This window comes from Rhinolophus hipposideros (genome assembly GCF_964194185.1).
Source record: "Rhinolophus hipposideros genome assembly, chromosome: 9".
In the NCBI taxonomy this organism is placed as follows: Eukaryota; Metazoa; Chordata; class Mammalia; order Chiroptera; family Rhinolophidae; genus Rhinolophus; species Rhinolophus hipposideros.
The window spans coordinates 60,796,932-60,823,336 of NC_138055.1; the positions used below are offsets into that span (position 1 = coordinate 60,796,932).

Genomic DNA, 26,405 nt, shown 5'->3' on the forward strand with positions numbered 1-26,405 from the left:
GACGATAGCAAGAGGCAACAGAGCTTGCTTTCCTTTCAGTGGTTCACATTCTCCGAGAGAATTGGCTGGGTTAGAGCAGAGGTTTCACGCTGTGTGATCCACCCTAAGAAATGTATCAATCTCGGTCACCCAGTGGACACACAAACACATTTCCAAAAACAATTTTTACCCTTACCAAGCGATATACACGGATTTTTTTTTTCTTCCTATGCTACTTAATTTGTTTAAAATGCTCATCTCCATACACTGAATTGACCTCACAACCTACGAAGAGGTCCCTACCCACAGTTGAAACACTGGGTAGAAGAGCAGAACCTGCTCCTAGCATGTAGCTCCACACCAGGAGCTCAGACTTTGACCAGTTGAAAGCAATGGGTTCCACTGGATTCATTTGTGAATATTTACTGAGCACCTACTATGTGCCCAGCGCTAGCACAGGTGGCTGGGAATATAACATCAATAAAGGTCATCTCTTGACTCACGGGCCCAAGATTAGCAGTGGGAAAAGATTCACATTTAAGAAAATGCTTTGAGTCAGTCTTTTGAAGATACAATCAATCATGTGTGCATGTAAAACAGAACCAACAATATTTCAGGATAAAACATTTTGGATGACTTTTAGGGAAATTTAAGATTTCGAAATTATTTCTGATTCAGTACCCACTTGGTGTGCATTAGCACTTGGCTAGGAGAGCTTCGTCTTCTAATCGATAACATTTACATCTCCCACAGGTATGAATCAGACATTCTTATTTTATGAGCACACAAATATGAAATTATTTCTGCTTTCTCAGGGACCATTCATTCTGAAACAAACATGAATTTCACTAACATTGGCCTTTATGATGTATGAGACCTAGCTAATGTATACAAATCAGGAGATAATCAAAATTGACACCATCTCCGATTGGTGGGGAGAAAAGAGCCAAATAGACTGTTTGCTACAAAGAGGGTTTTACTGGGAGGCCAGTTCCTCCACAGGGGTCTTTCAGCCCCGCCTCACAAAGCTTCTCTCACTCTGGTAATGACAATCGATCGATATTTGTATCCTGGAGCGCCAAGTCCTCCAGTATCCCCCTGGGGAAACTGCTCACCAGGAGGCTGGGACTCTGACCTGTGCTACACTGTTTCAAAATTTCCATTCAAGTGCCCTTGAAGTGGTGACACCACAGAGGGCAGAGATCCAGTGTCTCAAAGCAAGCCTAGATGCATTTTCAAGTTTTCTGTTTTATCTTTAAAAGCCATGAGAACTTTGCATAAGCATACACAAAATCAACACTTCTTTCAACACACAAAAATATTCTCCCCACTTCCAAGGTGTTCAGGTAAAATATATTTTATCCTGTGGATTCTCATACTCTTCTGGCATCTCCTGCTAACAACCCTCACATTACTCCACTCCCAGGGTAGGAAGAACAGGTCTGGGCGATGGGTGCCAGTCTTTACCAACGGGAGGAACTCAGCTCCCGCATCCACGTGGCCCTACTGTGTTACACAATGGCCTGCAGAGGCCGCAACGGTTCAATTCTCTGCTGTCGCCTCACTCCCAACACTTACAGAATTCGAATGTACCCAACATTTATTGTGCACACACTTTGTACTAGGCATTGTTCTGCATGCTTATGTTTTTCAACCTTTTAAATTATAACAACCTTAGAAGAGAGATATTAACATTAACCCCATTACACAAATAAGAAAACGGAGGTTACACAACTAGGAAAAATAAGAGGTCAAGCTCACTGCCAGGTCTGCTCCTAAGTGCACTGCGCTCGTAACCACAGTCCTCGGCCCACCTCTGAAGAGCTATGAATCTGTGGAAATACCATAAAATGGCATGCTGTGCACCAGGGATGCTGACTGACTAATGCTCAGCCTCAGAGTGAATCACAAAACCTTTTGTAAAGTCTCCTCCGTCCCCTACCCCAGGTTTTCACACTGTAAGTCACACAGAAGTTTCTACATACCACCTTCTCAGGCTTTGTCTTCTCTTGACAATATGGTGGCCATACAAGGTTACTGAGGTGTGGTTTTCCAATTGGTTGTTGTTGATTCATTGAGAACTTAACCTTCAGACGTAGGTGCCTAGTTTTTCACAGGGTGATCCAAGGCCACCCGGAAGGATTAGGCAAATGTGGGGAGAGAACATTTACTCAGGAAGAACAGGTACCAGAAAGCGGCATGTTAGCTGCCTGCCCTGGGAGCATGGTCCCCTGGCCTTCCCCGACCCCATGTATTTACACGGGGCCTGGGGCCAGGGTTGTCCGTTATGGGCACGTGCATGGATAAGGGAAAAGGGAGGCTCCACTGGACTCCGACCCACTGCTGACACACTGGGTTTTCTCAGCCCTCATCCTCCACTGCTAGTCCAGCCCACGTCCCCTCCTGAACACAGGCCCACACAGGTGGGCAAAGAGGTTCCCGAGTAACAGCAGGACGACAACCGGGGTACAAAAGTCAGAGCCCGGGCCGCCGCCTGATGCTCTTTAACTGATTGTTTCTTCAAGCGGTTGTTCACATGCAAGGTAAGAACGTCTAGGGGCCATCCAAGGTCAACGTGCAAGGTTATATAGGGGTCACCTGGACAGCTTTAAAAAATACAGATTTCAGGAGCTCAGGGATTCTGGAATGTTTTAATAATCACCCCAGATGAAAAAACTTCACTGTGGGTAAACATTTCTCTACCAGCTTTGGCACAGGATTGTAATCATCTATCTCTAGTCCTGTCCCGCCCTTGACTGTAAGCACCATGAGGGCAGGGATGGTTTTAATCATCCCTGTATCTCCAATGGCCAACACAATGCCTGCTTCACGGAATGAATAACGTTTAAAACTGATTACCCCACAATGATGAAACCCCGTGCTCTGTCCTTGAAGCGACTGAACACGACACAGAGCATCTGGTTTACCCTGGGAGACTGACAAAGCTGATTTAATCCTAGTGGAACTGGAACCTAGGATTTGGCAGAGTATCACTGCCTTTGCCAGAGCATCGAGACGAACACAAAAAGTGAATGTGTTCCTACCGTTTCCAGTACTTTCAGAAAGATCTGCATTCAGTTCTTCAGCGAGGAACAGACAGAAAACCTATCTTTGTTCTGAAGAAGTCGCTGCTTTGCTTGTCTGAAGGTAAGAGGAACAAGATGGTCGGACGAGGTCCTTTTGGGTTTGGAGTGCCGATGCCCCGACTCCATGTGGATTCTCGGGCTATGCGAAGGCTGCACCCCAGCACCCCATCTGATTCTGATGAAGGTGCTCCCAGGCCAGCTCGGGTTAGCACCTCCGTGGGAGTTTCAGCTTGAAACCAACAACACTGGTTTTTCCTACCCTGAAGCCTGGTGGGCAGAGAAGGGGTGGCAGGGAAAAGGAAAAACTTTACCAAGCCCTGGTAAGAATGAAACTTTATAACTGGAGGAGTGTAGGTTGGACACAGGAAAATGTTTCCTTGGCAGAGTTGTAAAGTACCTGGAAATCAGTCGGAGTGTTGAAGCACTCACTTCTCTGGCATTTCCTTACCAGGATCTTATAAATAGGCTGCGGATCGGACCATATGTCCTTCTAAATATACTGTTAGCTCTATAGTTCTGCCCTGCGGTGTGTCATTTTCATACTTTCCAGAGTTGTAGAGCTCTTACGAGTGGGAAATGAAAACTATGTTCATCAATGCCACCCTTAGTATGGCATTCAACGTGTCCCAGGACTTCACTCCAATCTATTGCCCTAGTTCACTAGTTCACTTCGTGCCCTCGCTTCCTTCTGCACCTTACTTATGTCAGGCTATGATTTATGTCAGGACTGTTATCTACTGGATACCTACCAAAACACGCATGTAAAGAGGATAAAAAGTGAAATACTTCTGTGCTGGGTGGCACAGAATGACTGTGTCAAGGCCCCCCCACCTGCTGCTCTGAGTCCTCCCATGAGGTCAGCAACAGGGTCGGCCTGGCACAGCAGGCGGCTTCTAGGACCTGCTGAGCGCAGCTGGAGTCCCATCCTCCACGCTGACTCTTACAATACTTTTAATACCGTATTACCTCTGTCTTCCACGTACCCCAAACACGCATCTTATTTTCATGCCTCTGGGCTGGACCCTCTGCTCAGAATGTCCTTCCCTCCTGCCCTCAAATCTCTTGAACTCCTCTCATATTTCAGGCCTTTGGTTTGAAGACAACCTTCTCTACGAAGCCTTCCCCAGTTCCACCCGCCCTCTTGAAAACCCCCACCTCCTTTGCCACAACCAAATGGCCTTTTCTTTAACCCCCCTTGTTATAAGCCCTATGCTCTGTCTTGTTTTAGTTACTTACTCACAAATCCCAACAGACCTACTTCCCTCACTCCTGAGATTTTTAAGAATAGATTGACAGGTAAAATGGTAGTGTTCAACAAATCTTCAGAAAGCCAGCTGGGCCGGCTGGTTATCTCAATGATGCTAACACAGTCCTCGCATAAGGTCCCTCTCACGAGAGGACATGCTTTGCCGCTGAGGGGCCAGGTTTCCCAGATCCTTGGAATGACACAGGAAGGCTGCAGTGGCACCTGAAAAGGTCCAGCAGCTGGGACTCAGAAGCAGAGAGAAAGTCAGTGTACGGACCCCAAACCCCCAGAAACAGACAAAAACAAAAGCACCCTACCAGGAAGATCCAGGGATGGATGGGCTGGCACAGGATGGCTTCCTAGTCGTATTGACAGTGTCTCTTCTCCCAGAGAAGAGCCCCTCCTGACTGGGGCCAGACCTGCCAGGTGAAGTGGCCAGCACACCATGACCTTACTTCAGTCTTCTTCCTTCTCAAAACTGCCCCCCCCCCTTCTCTTTGGTTTCTAGCCTGTCATTACCTTGAGAAACAAGCAGCTCAACACCTATTAGGTTTCTACTCCTGAGACAAGGATCAGAGCCTGCTGACCCTTCCACTATGCATAGTATCTAATGATTATATTATTAGACACATTCAGCACTCGTTACATGCCAGGCTTTGTTCAGTGTACTCGACCTTACTTACTCATGACATCGTATTATTAGCTACTGTCATTAGTCCCATTCACAAATGGGAAAACTGAGGCAGATAGAGGTGACATGATTTGTCTCAGACATCCGTGGGGACCAACCCGGACTGGCTCCACGTCCTTGTTCTTACCTACTGCTCAGTGTCCAGTATGTAGCAGGTGTACAATAAAGATTTGCCAAATATAAAACAGTGCCCCCAGGGATCCTTGGCTGAGCAACCCACTGGCTGCTTTAACAGAGATTTTTGCAAGCCCTGGACGTCCTGAAAACGTCTCTGGAACACTTGGAGCTAAGTCAGCACCATACAGGGCCTATACAACCCCAAACAATGTTCCCTGGGGAAGAGCAGTATATATGCTCTGCTTATGGGTCTACGAATCGGTACAGATACATGCTGTGACTGTTTGAAGGGTCTGAGGCAAAAGGAAGGCTTGCGGGTAGTCTGGCCACTTCAGGAATGATAAATTTACAATTATCCTTAAAGCAGAGAAGGGGGACGGGAGAGATCCTCAATAAGGAGCAAGCTGGTTGGGCATCTCTTTTCTCTCTCCTCCCTGTGGCCTGACAATGCTTGTCTGTCTTGTTTGCCAGCCATTTGTAAAGACCTCAGAGCTTCCAGTGGCCTCATGGGCAGAGCGGCGGGGAGGAGGGCAGGGTAGCAAAGAGTCATTTATCACTGTCAGGAGATATGCTGCACACAGCAGGGCAGGCTTTCTTCCCTGCTGCTCCTGCAGCTAGAGCTGCAAATCTTGAAAAGATGCAGAACATGCACATCACAAATAACCATTCATCATCTGGGCTCTGGGAGCCAGGAAGAGACCCCTCCCCATGTGAGGCTGAGCCACTCTGACTTCAACTCCAGGAACTTGGAACTTGGAGACTTTTTGGGTGCCTGATCCTTGTCCCAGCCAATTCTCATCCCAGACAATCTATTGAAGTTTGGGGTTATAATTCTCTGAAATGGCATCCAAGCCCCTCCTGTCTCTGCAAAGTCAGATTTCCCAATTGCTTTCAGCAATCAGCGATCGCTGCCAATGTGGTGCATAATCATTAAATGATGAAAATACAAAAATACAAGTTGCTGGGAGGAAATTAATACCAGGTTTAACTAGGGGAAGGCCTGCTTTCTTGCGAAGTAATTATAAAATTCTCTGGTGAGTCTGCGAAGCCTCCCCGTGAGGGCTATGGCATAACATAAGGTCGGGATTCGCGCTGGGGTGGGACTGAGAAATCCTTCCGGCGCCCAACACCACTAGTCAGAGACATCTGCAGGTACATTTCCAAAGATGGGTGAAAAGTGATTAAAAACAAAAATAGGGGAAAGGACAGGTTTGAATTTTCCAATTACTCTGTAAAACTCAAGAGTCACGCTGTTAGAAAATGCCGGCTTTCCAAGTAAGAGTAATAATGCTCAGCTAATTGGACCCACAGGCATGGCCAACATATAAATTCCGGCCCAAAAGAGGGACACTGTCCCTTTAAAAACTGCCTGGGGATCAGTGGAAAAGCTAATGAGGAGTGTCAGTTGGGGCTGCTTTATTAGGTGGTCCTCCTGAGGACAGAGCCCAGGGTTTCTGTAACAGGGCTTCTGTGCTTGATTCAATAAATCAATTTATATTAAATGCGGTGGAGCTCTGGAGTTGGCTTCATAAAGCACTCTGTGGCGTTTCTCAATCTGCTTATCCACATCCCTGTCAGCCTACCTGGCTGTGCTGTCAGAGGGCGCTGAAAAGAGTCATAAAGAGTAAGGTAGAAGCCGGATCTACCATTTGTGGAAAGCCCGAGCCGGCAGTGCCAGGCCATGCTTGGAGCTGCCCCCAGCGCGCGGGATCATTGGTAAGCAGCCCGAGGCTGTGGGATTGGACCTCTCGCCCAAGCTGGGCTGCAGGCTGCAAATCAAGAATAAAGGTCACCCCAAACAGAATGGGAGTGGTTGGCAAGGAAGTTGCGTTTTAATCCAATCCTCAGGGTCTGAAATACTCTCCAAGAAGTAAAAGCGAAAGGAAGTGGAACAAAAGTGCCCACGGCTGGCACCAGTGTAGGAGGTTGAGGGGAGGCAGGGAGAGAGGTGTGCCCTGACCAGGGCCAGTGAGACGGATCTCCCTTCAGGTTTGCCACTGAGTGACCATTGGGGGAGTTCATCCCTACACATAAGGACTGATGCTCCTAAGATCTGAAAAGCAGACAGAAGCCCATCCCCGAGCTGACTCAGAATCCAGCAATAGGGGGGCCAGAAGCCATAGACTGTGGTCACACCATTCCACTCTCCCTGGCTGGGCTTTTTTTAACTCTTTGCTCTTAGGATGTTTAGTGACAGAGAGCTCCGCGCAGGGTCCTCCCAACGAGACCCACCCCTTTATATTATCTCGACTGTGTTGTCATCCACCCAGTAGAACTTTCTGTGATGACAGAAATGTTTTCTATCTGCACTGTCTCATTCTGGCTACTCAGCAACTGAGACGTGGCTAGTGAAACTTGGAAAATAAATTTTAATTGTACTTAACTTGAACTAATATAAATTGAAAAGGCCACGTGTGGCTAGGGGCCACGGTGCTGGAAAGCACACAGAAAAGACTGCCTTTGCCTTAATAAACGTAATGAATGCTAAAAGGAGAAAATGGTAGTTGACCCCAGTCTTTTCCCAGTGGAAAAATCCTCTGATTTGCTCATAGTTTTAAGGGAAATACAGGAAGGGAAAATGACCCTGCTGTGTCATCAAGTTAGAATCATACAGAGTTAAGGGCTGCAAGAGATAAAAATCAAAGGTTACTGTCTCTGGAATTTTTCTAATGAAAGCTGTCTTTTCCAGAAGTTCTGAAAAGCAGAGTAAAAGCCCATCCCCCATCTGACACAGAGGTTGGCAGCAAGGGGCAAAGGAAGCATTTTACAAATAAATGATTGACCTAGGCTCAGAATATAAGAAAGGCCCCAGAATTTTGGCAGAACAAGGACCAGTACCAAGGAGCCTATCTCCTAAAGCTGTAAGGGCATTACTAAGAAGCCGTGCCATCTCAAGTTACGTTCCCGCCTCGCCCCTGAAATCAGACCATCATAAACATTAGAAAGGCTTTGCTTAAAGAAAGAATTCTGGTGTACTTTACTCATAACCAGGACCATCTGGAAGCAATCTCGCATTCACACGATGGACTTCTCTTCCTTTTTGGCCCTCGCTCTCTCTCTACAAATCCCATCAGCCCAGGAACAGCTGCTGGAGACTCTGGCCCGACGCCAGGGGTGAAGAAGCTACAGCCCCCTCCCATGTGAATGTCCTCCTGGGCCCCCGGCTTGCTCATCACCCCATGTGGCTGGACAAAGAGCACGACGAACACTGATCTTACATGAGAGAGTGAAATCTCCAGCAGGCACAGGAGCAGGGACCTGGTGCCACAAAGGCAGCTGTGAGAAATTGTTGTTTCAACTCGGTAACATAGAGGCTTGCCAGCAAATTATGGCCTGAGCCAGCGCAGAGGGCTGCAGGTCAGAACAGAGAGCTCATGGTGCCAGCTATTGCATCATGCAATCTCAGCCAGACACAAAGGGCTTGGTGGGGTGGGGGGTGGGGGGGCACCGGCTTGTATTGAGTGCAAGGCTGGGATTCTGGCACCAGGACCAATGACACCAGGCACAGAAGGTGAGAGCTGGGCCACATCAGGGACCAACTCAGCGGTGGGGGTGTTGTGAAGAAAACGCCTTTGTAAATCAAACCACTGGGCAAACTATCTGAGCAGAGGGGGAAAGGGAGGTGGAGGAGACAGGGAAGAGACTGATTTCATTATGGGGGTCCTGGTGACAGTAACCTTTTGTCCTCTATACAATCTGGGCCTGCCAAGCTGCTCCACAGTCTCTGAGAAAGCACAAGGGTGGGAGAGAAAGAATCCCCGCCAGGAGGCAACAGACTCATCCTTAATTATGAGACAAGGCTTCCCAGAGCTGACATCCTCTCCCACACCCTCCCTGCTGCAGACACACCACAGAATGTTGGCATGATGCTTCTCTAATGAGAGCAGGCAATTTTCCTAAGCATAGGAGATCTGGTTCTTTGGGGATCTTCCCCACCATCAGCACCCAAAAATCACACACAGGCTCTTAGCATCATGCTTCAATTTGGCCAATGGTCTACAGGTTCAGAGTGCGAACTAGAAAAGCTACTGCCTCAGCAGCTCCCAAAGTGCTTCGTTCCATCCTCTTGAACCCTAAAGGACTGTCAAGGAGACACCACTCCTGGTGGTAGAGGTCCCCGGCTTAAATTTACCTCGTAGCTCAAAACTGAATAATGATGTCTAATCTTACACTGAAGGAAAGTTAACTGGTGCACTGTATCAGAAAGAGCCCTGGGCTGAGAGTCAGAAGCCTGGGTTCTAGTCCTTATCCCGACACTTTCGCATTGGTGGAAGCTGAGCAAACCACCTACTTCCTCTGAGCATCAGTTTGCTCAACTGCAAAATGGGAACAAGTAGTAGGAGCCATTCAGCATTTGGCAATTTAGCAAAGTAGCAAACACTGTATACCCTAACGTGAGGCTGTCTGGGTTCACGTCCCAGCTTCTCCTGCTAGTTGTGTAATCGTAAGCAATGTAGCCTCTGTGCCTCAGTTTCCTCCTCTGTAAAAGGTATCTAGCTCATGGGTTGTTAAATATGAGGAATCACGCAAATCTTTCTTCACAGTACCTGGCCCTTAGCTTTCCCAATAACTGTCAGCTAGACCCATGACTATCGTCATTAGCAGGGACAAAGGAGGACATAAAAATTTCCACACCTACTAGCAATTTACTACAAGGATTAGACAGACAGCTTTGTAACAGGTGAACCCTTTACTTGTTAGAAAGATTTCAGAGAAACAAGTTCACAGGCTAAGGCGAATCCTGAACAAAGAAATATAGCTAGAAAGACTATGTGAAGATTTATTTGTCTCCTTGAGCATCACACATTCCCAGTAAATACTCATCCGTTCCCCTAAATTAATTCCGACAACTTGGTAGTACAGACAGCTGACCCTTGAACAACACAGAGGTTAAGGGTGCTAACCCCAAGCAGTTGAAAATCTGCATATAAATTTTAATTCTCCAAAAACTTAACTACAGTTGACCCTCGACATCCTGAGGGGATTGGTTGTAGGAGCCCTGCGGATACCAAAATCTGCGGATACTCAAGTCCCCCACATAAAATGCCGTAGAACAAGGCACACAGTCAGCCCTCTATATCCTCAGACTCCCAACTACAGATTGAAAATACTGTTTTTAATCCACAGTTAGTTGAATCATGGATTCAAAACACAGGGATAAGGAGGGCTGACTGCACGAGGTCTGACAATTAAGTTCGCGAACTCATCCTAGAAAAAGTGCTACATACCTCATTGCTGAATATCACTATGGTCACCTTCGAAGTACTCCCCTGGGAAGCTACGCACCAACGCCAGCACCTAGTCCACCCTTCAAAGCAATTTTGGAACTCTTTTTCTGGAATGGCCATCAGAACTGTCATCGTATTACGCTTGATGTCCTGAATTTTAGCAAAATGTCTTCCTTTCAATATTTCCTTTATCTTTGGGTAAATAAAGAAGTCACTGGGGACCAGATCAGGTGAGTAGGGAGGGTTTTCCAATACAGTTATTTGTTTACTGGCTAAAAACTCCCTCACAGATAGTGCCGTGTGAGCTGGTGCACTGTCGTTATGCAAGAGCCATGAATTGTTGGCGAAAAGTTCAGGTCGTCTAATTTTTTCATGCAGCCTTTTCAGCACTTCCAAATAGTAAACGTTGTTAACTGTTTGTCCAGTTGGTACAAATTCATAATGAATAATCCCTCTGATATCAAAAAAAGGTTAGCAACATCGTTGCAACAAGTTTGTGAACTTAATTGTCACACCTTGTATATTTATTGAAAAGAATATCTGTGCATGAATGGACGTGCGCAGTTCAAACCAGTGTTGTTCAAAGGTCAAGTCTAATTTAAGGCTTTTGGAAAAGAGGCCACCGGCCCTCATATCCCTTTGCATGGAATTGCCAGCATTCCCCTTTCTATAACCAACTCAAAATGGCAGCAAATTGCGGTCCGATGTTTTTTAAGTCCCAAATAACTGCTAGATCTGAGGTTACAATGTGAGAGGTTAAAAACAGTTTTAAAAATAATTCATTAAAGTTGGGGGGGTGGGGGTGGAGTTTATATAGGCAGCAGTCTATATGGGTTTTAAATTTCCCATCTTCTTCCAACAATGATGTAAAGAGCTCTCCTTTTCCTTAAGTATCATTTTCAAATCAAAAGTAAGAACAGGTAGGAAAAACGCAAAGGTGTACATAAGTCTCTGCTCATAGCCAAGCCGGGAGCCAACAGCCACACAGGGAACGACACTGAAACAAATCAGCAAATCAATGTCTGATGGAAGCCATTCTCGGTCTAGGTTCCTCAATTATTCAGTGTAGGGTTTCATATTAATACATTAAATACAGCTCTTATGGACTGCTTATTTACTTAGGACCATGCTAGCGTGCACGTGTGTGTGTAAAAAAGAGCAAAAGAGAGTAACTTGATGCATATAAAGTTGGCTGTAATCTAGTCCCCAAGCCTTTTACAGTTTTATAAAAATTATGAAATGGAGCTCAGCTTTAGTCATTTGTTTACCAAGTTTGTTTTGACTGCTTCGATCTCATTTGCCTTTCTGGCTCAGAAGGGACATACAGCTTTGCATCAAGCTCTACATGTCTCACATGCAAGCTCTTCATTCCCATCAACCATCCACAACGTCAACTTGTCCCCCTCAGCTTCTGCCAATAGTGCCAATTTCTTCCTTCCACCCAATAAGTAACTGCTGCCCGTCTACTATGTGTCAGACACAGGATGACGCATGGGGCTTCCCCTGGGGGGGGTTATCGACTAGTTGAAGAGACATACTCAAACAGATAACTGGAGTAATTAATGATTTATCCCTTGACCTAAATCATCTAGTTTCTTGTTCATTTCCTTCCCTTCTCTGTTTTCTACTTCCATCCCTCTATTTGGCCCCAGAGACCTCAGTTAAAATATTTCTATGATTTTTTTTTTTTCTGGTTACTTGAATCTGCTTTCTCTCATAGTCAGTCTCCTTCAAACATCTCTTAGAGCTACCTTCCTAAAATATTGCCTTCATCACTCATTCTCTTTCCCAGAAACATACAAAAGTAACCTACAGCCTCCCACAGTAAATCTGAATTTCTCTGCCTGGCTTCTCGTATCCTTGATTATGTTCCCTCAATACCAACTAAGTCTGATTTCCCAGATGCTTTTCACTTCTGTGTTGACAATCATATGGCTCTTGACCTAGGATGCCTTTCCTTTCACTGTCTCAACTTCTGCAAAATCCAGACCATGGTAGGGTTTCTACCATGCTTTTCCAAACTAGAAGAGCCCCCACCTTCAACTTTTTCTGTAAGAAGTACTGATTTTGCTAATTGAATAAAAATAATTTACAAAGAAAACCAGGTCGGTTTAGGGTAATGACTCTAAGGCATCCAAACTCCAGGACTCGGAGCTACAAATATGGTGAACCCTTTCTGATAAATTCTTATTTTGGAACAGGGGTAAATAGTTTAGGCTTTGTGGGTCATTTAGTCTCTGATGCAACTACTCAAATGCCTGTTACTGAGTGAAGACAGCCAAAGATCAAATGTACACAAACAAATGTGGCCATATTTTTAAAAAAATTATTTATAGAAAGGGGCTATGGGTGGAATTTGGCTTTTGAGCCATAGTTCGCTGACCCTGTTCTAGAAGAAGAAGAAGAGTGGATCCTGGTGAGGATTTTTTTCTTTTGGATGGCAAAGGACAGCCAGAAGTGCATTAGATCAACACCTTTTCTTCCCTGGACAGTTCTACTGTTACTTTTAGATAGTATATACTCTAGGAGAGTTCTAGCCTAGAAGTCATCACCATGGGAATTTTGGCTGTGACCGTTTGTTATAGCTATTGTGGTCAATGAAGGAGAGATGACGGCATCTACTTCGTTGCTTGGGTTGGAGATATGGTGAGGAAAGAGGCCACTGTCTCATTCTGCTGCTATCCTCCAGACTGACAAGAGGCTCAGTGGTCAGGATCACAGGACCTAAGGGCAAATTTCTACTCTCATGTCTATGTGCCAGGTACTGCTCTCTCATTTAATCCTCCTGCAAACCCTATTACATATAAGTACTTTATCATCACACCTATTTTTTTCAGATGGAAGAAATAGATGAGGTCTTAGTCAACATTAGCCACCAGTATACTACAGAAACGGTCGTGGTGCTTAGATACTGTATTTCCCCAAAAATAAGACCTAGCCTGACAATCAGCTCTAATGCGTCTTTTGGAGCAAAAATTAATATAAGACCTGGTCTTATTTTAATATAAGACCGGGTATAATATAATATAATATAATATAAAATAATATAATATAATATAATATAATATAATATAATATAATATAATATAATATAATATAATATAATACTGGGTCTTATATTAATTTTTGCTCCAAAAGACGCAGTAGAGCTGATTGTCTGGCTAGGTTTTATTTTTGGGGAAACAGGGTAGGTGTGTTTAGGGACTTAAACAGGCCGGCCAAGATTCTTAATTTCAATTTGAATGTAATAAAATAATGAGGATAGCTCATTACCTAAAGTCCTTACAATGACTCTTCAAAGAGTATATATATTTTTTCACTTCATCCATGGAAATGTGGGCTCATAGGGGATAAGTAGTTTATGCAACTTTGCCCATGTAGAAAGGTCAGAGTTGGGGTTCAAATTCAAGCCAGTCTGGCCCAATAAACCTCGGGCCCATTCCTTTGAGCCCCTGACCTAACAACCAAGTTTAGTGTGTTCTGAAAGCCTCCAAATGCTTGCTCTGTGTGAAGCGAGGAATTACGTCAGCACTGTGACCCACAAGGAGGACCTCAGGGAAGCAGAGAAGTGTGGTTTGAGAACGGCGCCCAGGCGCAAACAGCAGAGGTGCTGCTGCCCCTTTCCCCTCACCACTCCCAAGTCTCTGACTGCACCTCCTGCTCCAAACTGCGGAAGTGGCTTGTTACAGCGGTGACGCGTCCTTCACACACACGGCGGTCATGCCGAGGCGGAAGCAGTGTTCTTACCAGCCTGTCATATTAAAGTCCCTGTAGAGCATCTTCTTTCCAAGTTCCTTCCTCTGCACTCTCCTTGGAAACTCCAAATGTGTGAACTCATTTCCCAGCAAGTGAGGCTGCAGGAATGCCTAATGGCAACAAGGGAAAGAAAAGAAAAGAAACACCACAAGTAGATTTAGAAGAAATAAATAAGACTTGGGGATGTTTTGCAAATCGACACAGGCCGTATTTCAAAATCAAGAAAATTGCTCTCATATTTAAGGGAAATAGATGTAAGAATCTCAATACAAAGAGAATTTTAGCGAATAAAAAATCACCAACTTAACTTATAAAGGGATGTGACCTTTTCATTTGATATGATAAATTGTAATCAAAGACACGTATCCCCAAAGTCATCAGGAAAAGAGACTGAGTTTCTCCCAACGTTCACTTTTGAATTCAAATCCGAGATGTTTCACTGTCCTCAATGGCATGTTGATGAGGCAAGACAGGTCACCCTGACTCTCTCCACTTCAGCGTTCTCTGTTCTCCTCTTGCTCACAGTCCTAGTAAGCATGGCCTTGCCTTTGAAACCTGCATGTGAGTCTTCACAACACAATGGCCTCAGAGAGCGGACTGGGGCTGGATACACCAGACAGGAACTTTCTGTTGGACGCCCTCCATTTTGCTCTGCAGTAATTTGATCATGTAATTGGACGACGATTCCAGAACAGATGGCGTCTTCCCCTCCCCCAAATCCCTGTTCACACTACAAAAAAGTCTTGAGCAAACAGCCACTTAGGGAATTGCTTTGAAACAACAAACAGTCTCATTGTCACATTCAAAATTCAGATCCAGCTCTCCAAGAGATGAAATGCTCAAGTGTTAACCTCCCTGCGCAGAGGCCACACACCGTAAGCAAGCCTGCCCTGGAGCTTCCCGTACCACGCCGTCCGCCTGTTAATACAGCGTGGTGGAATGGGTCTTCTCTCTCTTGCTCTCTCTTTCTGGCACAGAAAAGACTGGGCAGAGTAAATCACGGCCTGACACTGTAGGAAAGCAAGGGATCCCTGCCACAGGACAGATGGCCATGTCCTCAGTCTCCTGGAAATAGGCATCTCCCACAGCCTCTGTTCCAGGAACTGACACCAGCAGATCTCCTGCCGATTCTCATGGTGGTTCAGGGTATTAGTTGGAAATTACTCATCATAAGCTAAGTGTATCAGGAATGAAAGGAAGCAAGCTGCACTGTCACCAGGCTGGTCGGATGTGGCCAGAGAATGGAACTCTGAGCCAGTGGTTCTGAGCAGGTGTGGGGACAGGGCAGGACTGAGGGTGAGAAGGGAAGTGTTCCTTACTGTTTGCAGCAGCCCCAGCAGGTTCCAGGTCTGATGGGAATTCTGGATCATCTCTGACGGGCTCTGAAGCCTCAGCTGGGGACGAGGCTTGGCTGCGGATGTGTTTCAGAACAGGTAAACACTGGGTTTTAAAGAGAGGTTCCCCAGGAAAGAAGGAACTGATATTTCATAGGGCAAGTCAATGCTATGGGCTTCGGGTGAGACGAACTCGGGTTTGTATCCAAGTGTGTAATTTATAAGCTGTATGATTTTAGCAGATTAATTTCTTAGGCCTAGTTTCTTTATCTGTACAATGAGATTAATTATATATTTATCTCACATTGTTTTAACAATGAAATGATGTCTATACTGCACTTCCCATGGTTGACTCTGTTGATAAAAGAAAATAACTACATTCATCGAATGGTTACTGAGTCCTATGCTAAGTACTTTGTGAGTCCTCCTTTCACCCTCCCAACAACCTTATGGGCAGGACTGGCTACATAATTTGTGGGGCCCAGTGCAAAATTAAAACATGGAGCTCCTCTGTTCAAAATTAAGAATTTCAAGACAGTGACAGCAGAGCATTAAGTCCAGCCCAGGGCCCTGTGTGACCACACAAGGCCCAAAGCCATCTGTGCGTATAGGGTAGATACTATTATTTCTTCTTTATTTTGGTCCACCCATGAAAACTAAGGAACAGGGGCATAAAAAAAAAAAAAAATCAATGACCAGCAGCATCTATGATGTACCCTTTATCATCTCTCAGAACTTGGGGACTGTATTAGCAAGGAGTTTTTGTGTCACCCCCTCACCTCCCAAGCTGGATGAACAATGATTTAGGGGTTACTATGTACCAGACACCTGATATGCCTTATGTTACAGCTCCAACAATCCTACAAAGCATGTGGCATAGACTCAGTTTACAAATGAGGAAACTAAAGGCCTAGAGAGGTTAAGGCACCTAGCCCAAGGTGATCAGCTAGGACTGGGTGGTTCTAGAGCCCACGTTTAATGTCATGCCCGTACTCCCATCCTAACCCTTATGTTGGCCCCTTCACCTACCCATACACACATTTACAAACCCATACACACATTTACAAAAAACGGGGGTAAGAGGGCAACGAAAGACCTATGATCTTGTTGCCCCCAGACCACGCGAAGTCTAAAGCACAAATAGGTACCCATGAGGGTCCAGCTTAAAACTAGTACAGATATGCATACAGCTTGGCCACAGAGATGTTCCTGATGTTATTTATAATAAGTAACGGGAAGAAATCATTTAATAATACGAGTGATTAAATAAACTAGCATAAATCCATACAAAAGAATTCAATACTGCCATTTACAGTGATGCTATAGAGCACATATAATGACATGGAAAGAGTGGGTATGTTTGTAAAAAGCAGGTTATCAAACAATGTATATGAGAGCGTGAGCTCATGTGAACTGTGTCACAGACACACAGATCTCTGTGTTCGACACAGATGTACACCGCTGGCCCTCTGTATCTGAGTGTTTTACCTCAGCAGATGCAGAAGGCCAACTGTACACAGTGTTTTACACCATTTCATGTAAGGGCATTGACTTGGTCCTGGAACAAATCCCACCTGGATCCTGAGTGATGACTAGGTATACATGAGCATATGTGTATGTAAATATAGATACACAACACACACATATCATTAACCAACCAGCTGGTATCCAAAGGCCATTCCTAAGTACATTTCTTCACCAACCCAAGTGACTAAAAGGCATACATGTGCAGAGTTCCAGGTGCTTTGCCTCCTAACAGGCACGTGAGTGGGTGCTTTGATGATGCCTTACCCACGTACCCTCTTTGCCAGGATACATTTGCTTGGGCCCTTGTATCAGAAGATCTGCCGAGGCGGGGGCCTGCAGGGTGGCCGGGAACTCCTCTGCAGGGGCAGGCTCACCTCTCCCTTTGAGGATGGGCAGGCTCAAAGGGTCCTGAAATACAGTGACTTCTGTAGCCCCTTCACATGCAGAGCCTCTCAGGGGCTCAAACTGCTTGCTTTTCCCATCCTAACAGGAGGCTACTGTACTTCCATCAATTCTAAGACGTCCTGTATTAGCTGCACCATTATTTTATTACTTCTAAGAAACGGAAATAAAAACTGCCAATTAAATATGCACGATGCTTTCTTACCACTTCAGATTTTTATTTTATGCTTTTTGAAAGAGCACTTTCAGACTTATGCCAATTTTTACTCTCCAGTGTGTGTATTTAAAAAGGAATATAGAACTGAAGGATATTGGCTATGCTTTTCCAAAACTTTTTCACCTTGGGAAGCCAATAGCTCTCATCGTTTATTCATTTCAACTCTGAATCATTCGTGATCATGATTCTCCACACAATAGTGGACTGAGTTCCATGGAAACATCAGTGATGCAGCATTTCTTAACTAATCCACAAAAGAATAGAAAGCCAAGGGTACGAAGTTCTTAAGTGAGCTTTGCAATGATTTAGAGCCAGCTTACTTCTGACTCCCACTTGCAGAATGTGGCAGAACAAGCCCGATTTACACCCCCCACCCCATGTCCCTCCACACAACTAGTTGGCTCCAATGAAGCCTAAAGAGTGTCTCACTTTTGTTTGCAGGGCTTTCTTTCAAGCTGATGGGTGCCCATCCCACAAGTTTGTGCTACTCTTTTGATATCTGTACACGCCCAGGAAATAACATCCACATCATGCCTGCCACCTGGCTGACAGCAGCAATCAGATGTAAAATATCCCAACCTCATATATGTCAGAAGATGAAAAAAAGCATCTGAGCTCTGAGGAAATACTGTAATATTCATCCCCCACTGGTACTGATGTCACCTCCTTAGATTTTTTTATTTTTTCTTCCTTTCTTGCTAATTGCCACAGCACATTTCACATGTTGCATGCATACATTTTTCTGTCACAGTCATGCCCGCCATAGAATTTATGTGTAGTCCATGTGTGCCTATGACATATTTTTATTCTTTTTTAAAACCACCATCCACATCCTAATTGCAGGCCTCCTAACCAACACTTTCCATACTCATGACTGTTGCATTTGTCAGACCTGATGGAATTACTGGTGTTAAAGAAAAAAACAACTGAAGAACAAAGTACAAGTAGAGCAAACAGGTGGTTGATTAATGAAAAATGAGATGCAAAAATATAATGGGATACCTATCGGTTAGTTTTCAGAGAAAAGCGCACTTCTGCTCATTAGTGTGTCTTTTTGTGCAATATTTCAAAAAGTTTGCATATATGGTCTTAGTCAACTCAGGCTGCTATATCAAAATACCACAGACTGGAGGGTTTAAACAACCAAAAATTTATTTCTCACAGCTCTGGAGGCTGGTCTAAGATCAAGGTGCCAGTAGATTGGCTGCCTGGTGAGGGCTGGCTGGTGATTGGCTGCCTGGTGAGGGCGGGCAGTCGGCTTGTGGAAAGGAGCCTTCTCACTGCATCCTCACCTGGCAATCCTCATGGAGAGATAAATCAAGCTCTCTGGTGTCTCTTCTTATCTGCACATTAATCCTATCAGATCAGGGCCCCACTCTCATGACCTCATTTTACCTTAATTATTTCTGTAAAGGCCCTATGTCTAAATTCAGCACATTTGGGTTAGGGCTTCAACTTATATATGTACACACTCTCAAACTCACCAAAACATTATAAAATGCTACGACAATTTTCTTTTTAACTTACCCATATTCATGACCATTTCTACCACTGAATATGGATTACTTGTGTTTAAAAAAAAAACAACACCTAAAAATTTTATTTTGAGAACCCAGTTTTTAAACAGGGTTTCAGAAAATTGTTGCAAGAAGCTTCACTGCCCCTTCTTATTCCAGTCATTTTAGGAAACGCTAAAGTCACTGGGAAGGACCAACCAGGGCAGGGGCCGGGCTCCAGGGTAAGGGACAACGAAGCCCACTGTGTCCCAACAGGCAATCACAGAGACATTTTGTTCTCAGAAGCAGAGTTGCCCAACTACTTGGGAACTCAGAAACTTCTTCTCAGGGCCTGCCCAGCATTCAAGGGATGTAACTGGTTAGCGTAAATGACTTCATTTGTGCTGGCCTGCCCCATGGGAAGCATTGCTCAGGTCAGCATTCTGGAATCCTGAACATCAAAGGTGACTTTAAGTCTAATTCAATGCAAGCAACACACCCAAAGTTTCAAGTCTTCAAAATGTGGGAGCAGGAATTTGTTAGGTTCCTTTCAGCCACAAACCCAATGATTTCCTGAGTCCAAACTTCTAAGATTCATGGACAATTTGGGCACATTCTACTCCACTGCTCAGACCTGGGCAGCTTCTAAATATATACACATGACTACCCCCCCTTCCCAAAGCACATTTCCTAGGGATGCTGGCCTATTAAAAATGTGGACTTTGGCAGCATGGAAATCCAAGAAGGGAGCAAGCACACATTATGATCCCAGGTCCACCTGCAAAATAAAAATTCTGGACACTCCTAAACATTCCTTATTTATTCAATAGGCTAGACATATTTTATATTTTTCTCTTTGATGATGCTAGTTGGATATATGCATGTTAGAAACATCTGCATGGTGATGCAATACCAGCTACACATAAATATGTCTATTATTTTTAAAACCTTAGCTACACTCTAGTGCTTGGCATATTAACACCGTGAGGCTCTGAGTAAGTGTTTGCTGAAACAATGAATCCAGAACATCCTAACCTACTTTACACAATTGTTTTCAGTGATTGTTTCAACGTTACAAAATAATACAACATAAGCTTTCAATCTTTCAAAAAAGTTAAAACTAATGTTAAAAGAAAGTTAAAAGCAATCTTGCAATCTTGAACACAAGTTACCGTATTTTATATTTAGTTAACTTTTTATAATGCAATACCTCCCTATAAAACCACATGTGTGTGGTACCATTTAAAATCCCATCATATTTCACAATCCTAAGAATATCTAAATAATGTTATGTCTCTCCTCTACTTAATAAGCATGCCAACTAGAAACTTAGAAACATTATTTTGTACTAAAATCTAATTTAAAGTGTGCTGGCCTGCCCCAGGCTAAAAAAAAAAAAAAAAAAAAAGGACTGTTTTTTTGTACCGCCATTTTTATCCTAAATTTTGAGGCTTTCCCTCAAGGAAACATAATAGAATGCTCCTAACTGAGGGGAGAGGGTTGGAGGTACTCCTCTCATTAGTGTGTATGCCATAAATAGCATGGGGGGAGGAGGCAAAACCAAAGACAAGTCACCGAGCATTTTAAGGACCCTGGAGAGCAGAGCTTTGCTAAAAAGAGGGGAGGACATACCTTTATCACTTAGTGTCTCGGCAACTAATGAAAACAAACTTCTAGACATGGTTCTGTCTGGCCAGGGACAAGAAGAAGAGACATCTTTTCTAGGCAAAGGAGGCTGGAGTAACCCGCTGTGCCAAGAAGTGGCAGGACAGCAGGGATGGGGAAGGAGGATCGGACGTCTCCTTCTGACTACTCTCCTCTGTAGTCCTGGGCAGAAAACAGCTTCAAGGGAAGGGGAACGAGGTGAGCACCACACTGGGAAGAAACACAGCCATCCCATCCCAGTGAGAGCCTCTGAGTCACAGAGGGGTTGAGCTACAGCAGGAAGGAACAAGGCTGAAGAGGAGAACTCTTCTGGAACCTTCCAGGAAGCCTCTCACAAGAGCAGAGTGGGTGAGTACCCTGAATCCAGGTCATCTCACTCCAAAGCACATGGACCTGAGCTCCACCCTCCTGGACTGGGGAGGAGCTCTGAGCACCTTGGCAAGGCAGGGAGAAAAAGGGAGTGGAAACAGGACCCTGGATCCCAGAGAGAGATATGTATGTAAAGGTCATGGGAGGAGACTGAGCAGCAGGTTCCCTGCAGACACTGAAACGGTGGGTCCTGAGGTTACTCAAAATTGTCTGCTGAGGAACATAAAATGCTTCCTTCTTTTAATAAAATTTCCTTCTGCTGCCTTGTGGTCAGTTTGCCAAAGAGTGGTGTCAGCCAATGAGGAGACTGTCCCAGGTTTCCAGGTATGCAGCCAAAGGAATTCATGCAACTAACACATGAGCTCCTGTGTGTGCTAGGTGCCAGGGGCTAGGAATTCAAAGAATAAAAGAAGAGCCCCTTCTATTCAGAGCTCACACACTAGTAAAGAGGGCTTATAAGTGGAAATTGTGATATTCCCAGGGATAAGGGACAAAGAGTGGAGCTCTCAGAGAGAATCTTGGGGTCAGAGAGAATCTTAACAGCTGGTCCGGCAAGGGCTCTGGGGAGAGTGCAGCAAGAGCAGAGGCAGAGGCATGCAGGAGCTCTGGGAGCTGCTCTTAGGAGAGAAGAGTGTGGCGCAGAGAGGTGGCTTCCTGGGGAACCTCTCCCACCACCTCACCTGGGGATCCTGCAGGGCACCAAGGAGGGCCACTTCTACAAAGAGCAATATACAGTTAAATTAAAATAAGTACTTTGCATAAAAAACACTTTTCAACACAGTATAACATGCATACAGCAAAGTGCTCATATCATATGCGTGCAGGTCAATGAATTCTCACAAATTGAACATGCCCATGTAACAGGTCAAGAAACAGAACGTTGCCCGCACCCTGGGGTCAGGATCCCAGGAGCCCCAGGATCCCAATCACTGCTGCTCTCTCCAAGGGAAGCACGACCCCAACTGGCAGATTGGTTTTGCCCGTCTCTATACTTGCCATGGAATCCTATAGGCTGCCCCCTTTGCTGGATGTTGAGCCTATGAGCTGCATCCATGTTGTGTGGTGTTACAACTTGTTCATTCTTGGTGTTACACAGCATTCCATCCTGTGACTCTGCCACATTTATTTGTCCATTCGACTCTCCGTGGGCATTCGGATAATTTCCAGTTTGGGCTATTACAAACAGTACTGCTATGCACATTCTAGTCTCCGGCTGGGTGTTGATACACACTCCAGTTAGAGACACACCTAGGAGTGGACCTGCGGGGCCATGGGATGCTGCATTTCAGGAGTGACTGCCAAACCCCTCTTCAAAGTAGTTGTTCTAATTTCCATTCCCATCAGCAGGATATGGAAAGTAAAAATACTCATGTGTTAAATGACAGGGCAGATTCTGCAACAGGAAGTATTCTGTAACGTCCTCTAACTAGAAAACTTTTATCTGAATCAATTTTTTAAATGTTTAGATCTTTCAATATTTAAAAGGAAGTTATCAAAACGAGGATTTTCAGTATTTAACACAAATCTTAAAAAAAAAAAATGAGTAATCGCTTCTCTTTCGTGCCCTAAAGGAAAAAGAAAACTTGTCAGATTATATGAGAAGAGGAATAAAAGCCTTACATTTCAAGATGATTTATCATGATACAAAGTCTAAGGTCACGAATGAAATGAAATTAATAATGTCAGCCAAACCACTGGTAATCACTAACGGTCAGACTAATGGTCAAATGATATGGCTCTTCCAAAGCCAAGGCTGGCTGCCTGATTTACAGGGCAGGAATAGAATATTATGGTTTGGGTTAAAAAAAAAAAAAAAAGGAAAAATGTAAAATGGCTAAGATCGAACTATTCAGGGGTTGGATGGAGTCTTTCATAAAGAATTCTCTCAGAATTCTCTCAGTCTTAATTTGTCCTTAAAAATCTCAAGATAACAAGAACCAAGCATATATATATATATATGTGTATGTATATATATATGTGTATATATATATGTATAATATATAGAGAGATGTGCTATTATAGAATTGAATATTGATGAAATTCGGTCTGGTTTATGTGGATGTCAAGAAAGGTTCACATTTAAGTTTCTACATGGGACTATACTAATTAACCAGAGAGAAGTTACATGCCCTTAAAATGACTTTAAAATTATAAAATTTATATCTTATGATAAAGGAGCTACATGGAGACTGGTGTGCACATGGATATATTAAACAAAATTGCCTAGATTTGTCAACTCTACAACACTGTAATGTATAGAATAAGGAGTAAAAATATTCATTTACATAAAACATATAAGGTTTCCATATTCATTTGCCCAATGCTTTTTTTTCCTAAGGAAAACTCTGGGGCAAGGCATTCATTTGAAGAGAACAACTCATGTCAGCAAAAAAGGATATGCCCACATATCTTCAATCTCTTTGCATATACAAATGAAATTTAGGCATTTTATAAAAGTCTACAGAAGTGGTCCTGATGGTAGAGTGGCCATAGAAAAAGTTCTTCCTATAGAGTTAGATTTGAAAACTAAGAGAGTTTATTTTGTCTCTGTTCTGGGCACTGTTGTAAGCACATTACAAATATTAACTCATTAATCCTCATGCTAGTCCTGTGAGGGTCCAGTAATTACCCTATTTCACAAAGGAAGCAACTGAAGCACAGAAAATATTTTATACACAGTTAAATGTTTGCCCTAATGAACCTCAGTGAATCCCATGTACCTCTCTCAAAGCATATTTAACTTTAACATATTTAAAGGATTCATGACATTATCTTGCTTCTACACACCAAGATCAATTCTTAAGGGACCCTATGGACAGATGGCTCTGGCTTTATGTGCCCAATTTTTTATTCAGAATGTTGGGCAGGGGGAACAGGGGCTTTCGAGAATCTAAAGATTACATAGGTATAGCAACTGTGCAGAAAGACTAATTTTTTTTAAAGAAGAAAATTTAGGGATACATTCTCATGATTGTTTTGTTCAGCTGTATGGAATGCATTTCCTTAGATCTGCATAGTAGGTTTAAAACTCCTCAACATCAAATCTGACTCCTCCCAACTTGGAATAAACAAAATATCCATTTATATTCATTTAAAAAACCAAGGCTCTGGAAGTGGTGCGGTCCAGTTATAAGGGCTAACGTCTGGAGAGGCTTCCCTGCAGCCAGGCAATGCTCCTAGGGCAGCCAAATATAAACTCTGCTTCTAAAACCCTGGGCTGTGCCAGTTTAACATCCAGGCTTCTTCATGACACCTGTGTCATCAATGGAGCGTACAGTAAATATGAAAAATGTCAACCACTTTCACCTGCCATTTTTTCATTAGAAATTTTGAAACTCACATGCAGTTTTGCGAAGAGGGTTAAATGGGAATTTTCCACGACTCGGTCATCAAGTAAAGCAGAGTGGTGGGTGCAGCGGCTTCCCTGTGACTAAAGCCAGACTCCTAGATTTCACAACCTGCTCTCAAGGTTAAGTGCAATGTCCAGGTGACGGGTTGGTCACTTTTTACCCACTAGCATACTTGACTCATCCGAGGATAGCCTCTCAGAAGCAGGTTCGGGCTTACAGACTATACTTTTGGGAAGGTAACTCTTGAGCATGAAAAATCCCAGAGAGCCAAGAGGCACAAAGCTATCTTCTTGAAACCCCCCCAAGCCCAACAACAGGGAAATGGCAGGCAAACAGAACCAGACTTGTTGTAGGAGGCTGGGGGCAGATTCAAGGACACCACAAGAAATCATCTCAGACAATGTTGCACGTGTGTGTATAAATGTGTATTTGCAAACCACTTTCATCTCTTCTGTATATTGCCCTTGATGAGAAACAGCTGCAGGGTTGGAGTATCAGCAAGGACAGAAGTACAGTATTTGAAGGTTGGATGATACTCGCACATCTTAATGTTATCAAATCAGAGTTTATAAATATGTATAGGCAGAATGGAAGGGCATCACAGAGTAGAAGAGCCATCACTCTCACACCTACAGGCTACAGGGGTCTCCCTGAGGAAGACCCGTTTCGGGCTGTCACCTAAAGCAAAGATGGAGGTGATTTCCTAGAGGCCAGAGCATCAGAGCAGTCAACTCTGGTGAGAAACATCCACAAACCAGACCACTTTCCGTCCCATCTGGGCCTTGACTCCATCTGTCTAGGTTGGTGGACCCCATTAAATATTTTATTTCAATCACCCTGGAAACATTTTTTAAAAAGAAGAAGAAGAAAAAGGAGAAGGAGAAGGAGAAGACGGCTTATTCGTGACTGTGGAATCCTCAGCTCTCCTTGGCTGCAGGGGCAGAAGTGCATAGCCCCCAACCCCTTCCTCACACACCTGCCACATTCTGTGTGAGCACATCAAACCCTCAATTCTGCGTGATGAATCACCCTGCCCAAGAATCTACGGAACAAAGTTCACATTATCCAGAGAGCTGCACGAGAGGTCCTCTGAGGTCGGCATGCAAGACCAAACAAAATTAACGTGCCTGCCACATGCATCACCTTGTCATCTGCTTCCGGTTCTCTAATCCCCAAACATCCAGACTGTGCATACCAAGAACATCCATCTTCCACACAGATCAAAACTATCCATGTACAAAGAGCTCTCAACCTTCCCTACCTCCAAGGAAATCATTAACCTACAAGTCATTTCTACAAGTCAAACAGCCCTGGGACTACCGACAGCTGCTCAAATCAAGTCTCTAAGGACCTAGAAGTTTTAATAATTCTGTCATAAATAATTTTTCACACGTCATAAAAACAAAATTTGATTTGATTGAAGAATAAAGAATACATTGTTAACTTTCCACGTATGTACTAACTTGTTTAAATCATGTAAACGACATTACACCTATAACTGCACTAAACTGATTCATAATTAGTTCCAGGGAACTGTTTCAAAAAAAATGAATTGGGAAAATGAGATGCACTCAAAAATATAAGGTATATACTGTACTTAATATTACCATGGGATTACTTCTCATTTTAATTTCAGAACATATAATGAATACTTCAAGGCAGGTATTCCTATACATTTCACTCGGGAGACAAGGAGATTCAGAGATACCGTGTGAGGGACTAGAGGTCACAGAGCTCACGGCAGGGCTGAGCTGAGAGAAATCCACATCACGCTTCTGTTTTCCTCTCATTGATATTATTTTCAAGATTTCAACACGATAAACCTCCTAATTCTCTCAAATACTTTACCATAAAGATTTCAACCACAGGTTGTTTTATGCAATGGATCCCCTAATTTTCTCTAATACGTCACAAAGATTTGCCTCATAGAGCATATGAGTAT

The 26,405-nt window shown here is 43.9% G+C and overlaps 1 protein-coding gene across 3 annotated transcripts in view; it reads right to left on the reverse strand.

Moving 5' to 3' along the window:
* The window catches only part of PPM1H (protein phosphatase, Mg2+/Mn2+ dependent 1H), a 244,575-nt gene that overhangs the window by 52,176 nt on the left and 165,994 nt on the right, over positions 1–26,405 (reverse strand). For all 3 annotated transcript variants that reach the window (XR_013994038.1, XR_013994039.1, XM_081060277.1), the window contains exon 6: positions 14,095–14,213. Coding sequence is in view for 1 of the 3 variants with exons in the window: in XM_081060277.1 (XP_080916403.1) it covers positions 14,095–14,213 (119 nt within the window). In the remaining 2 variants the exon portion in view is untranslated. The remainder of the gene's footprint in view (positions 1–14,094; positions 14,214–26,405) is intronic.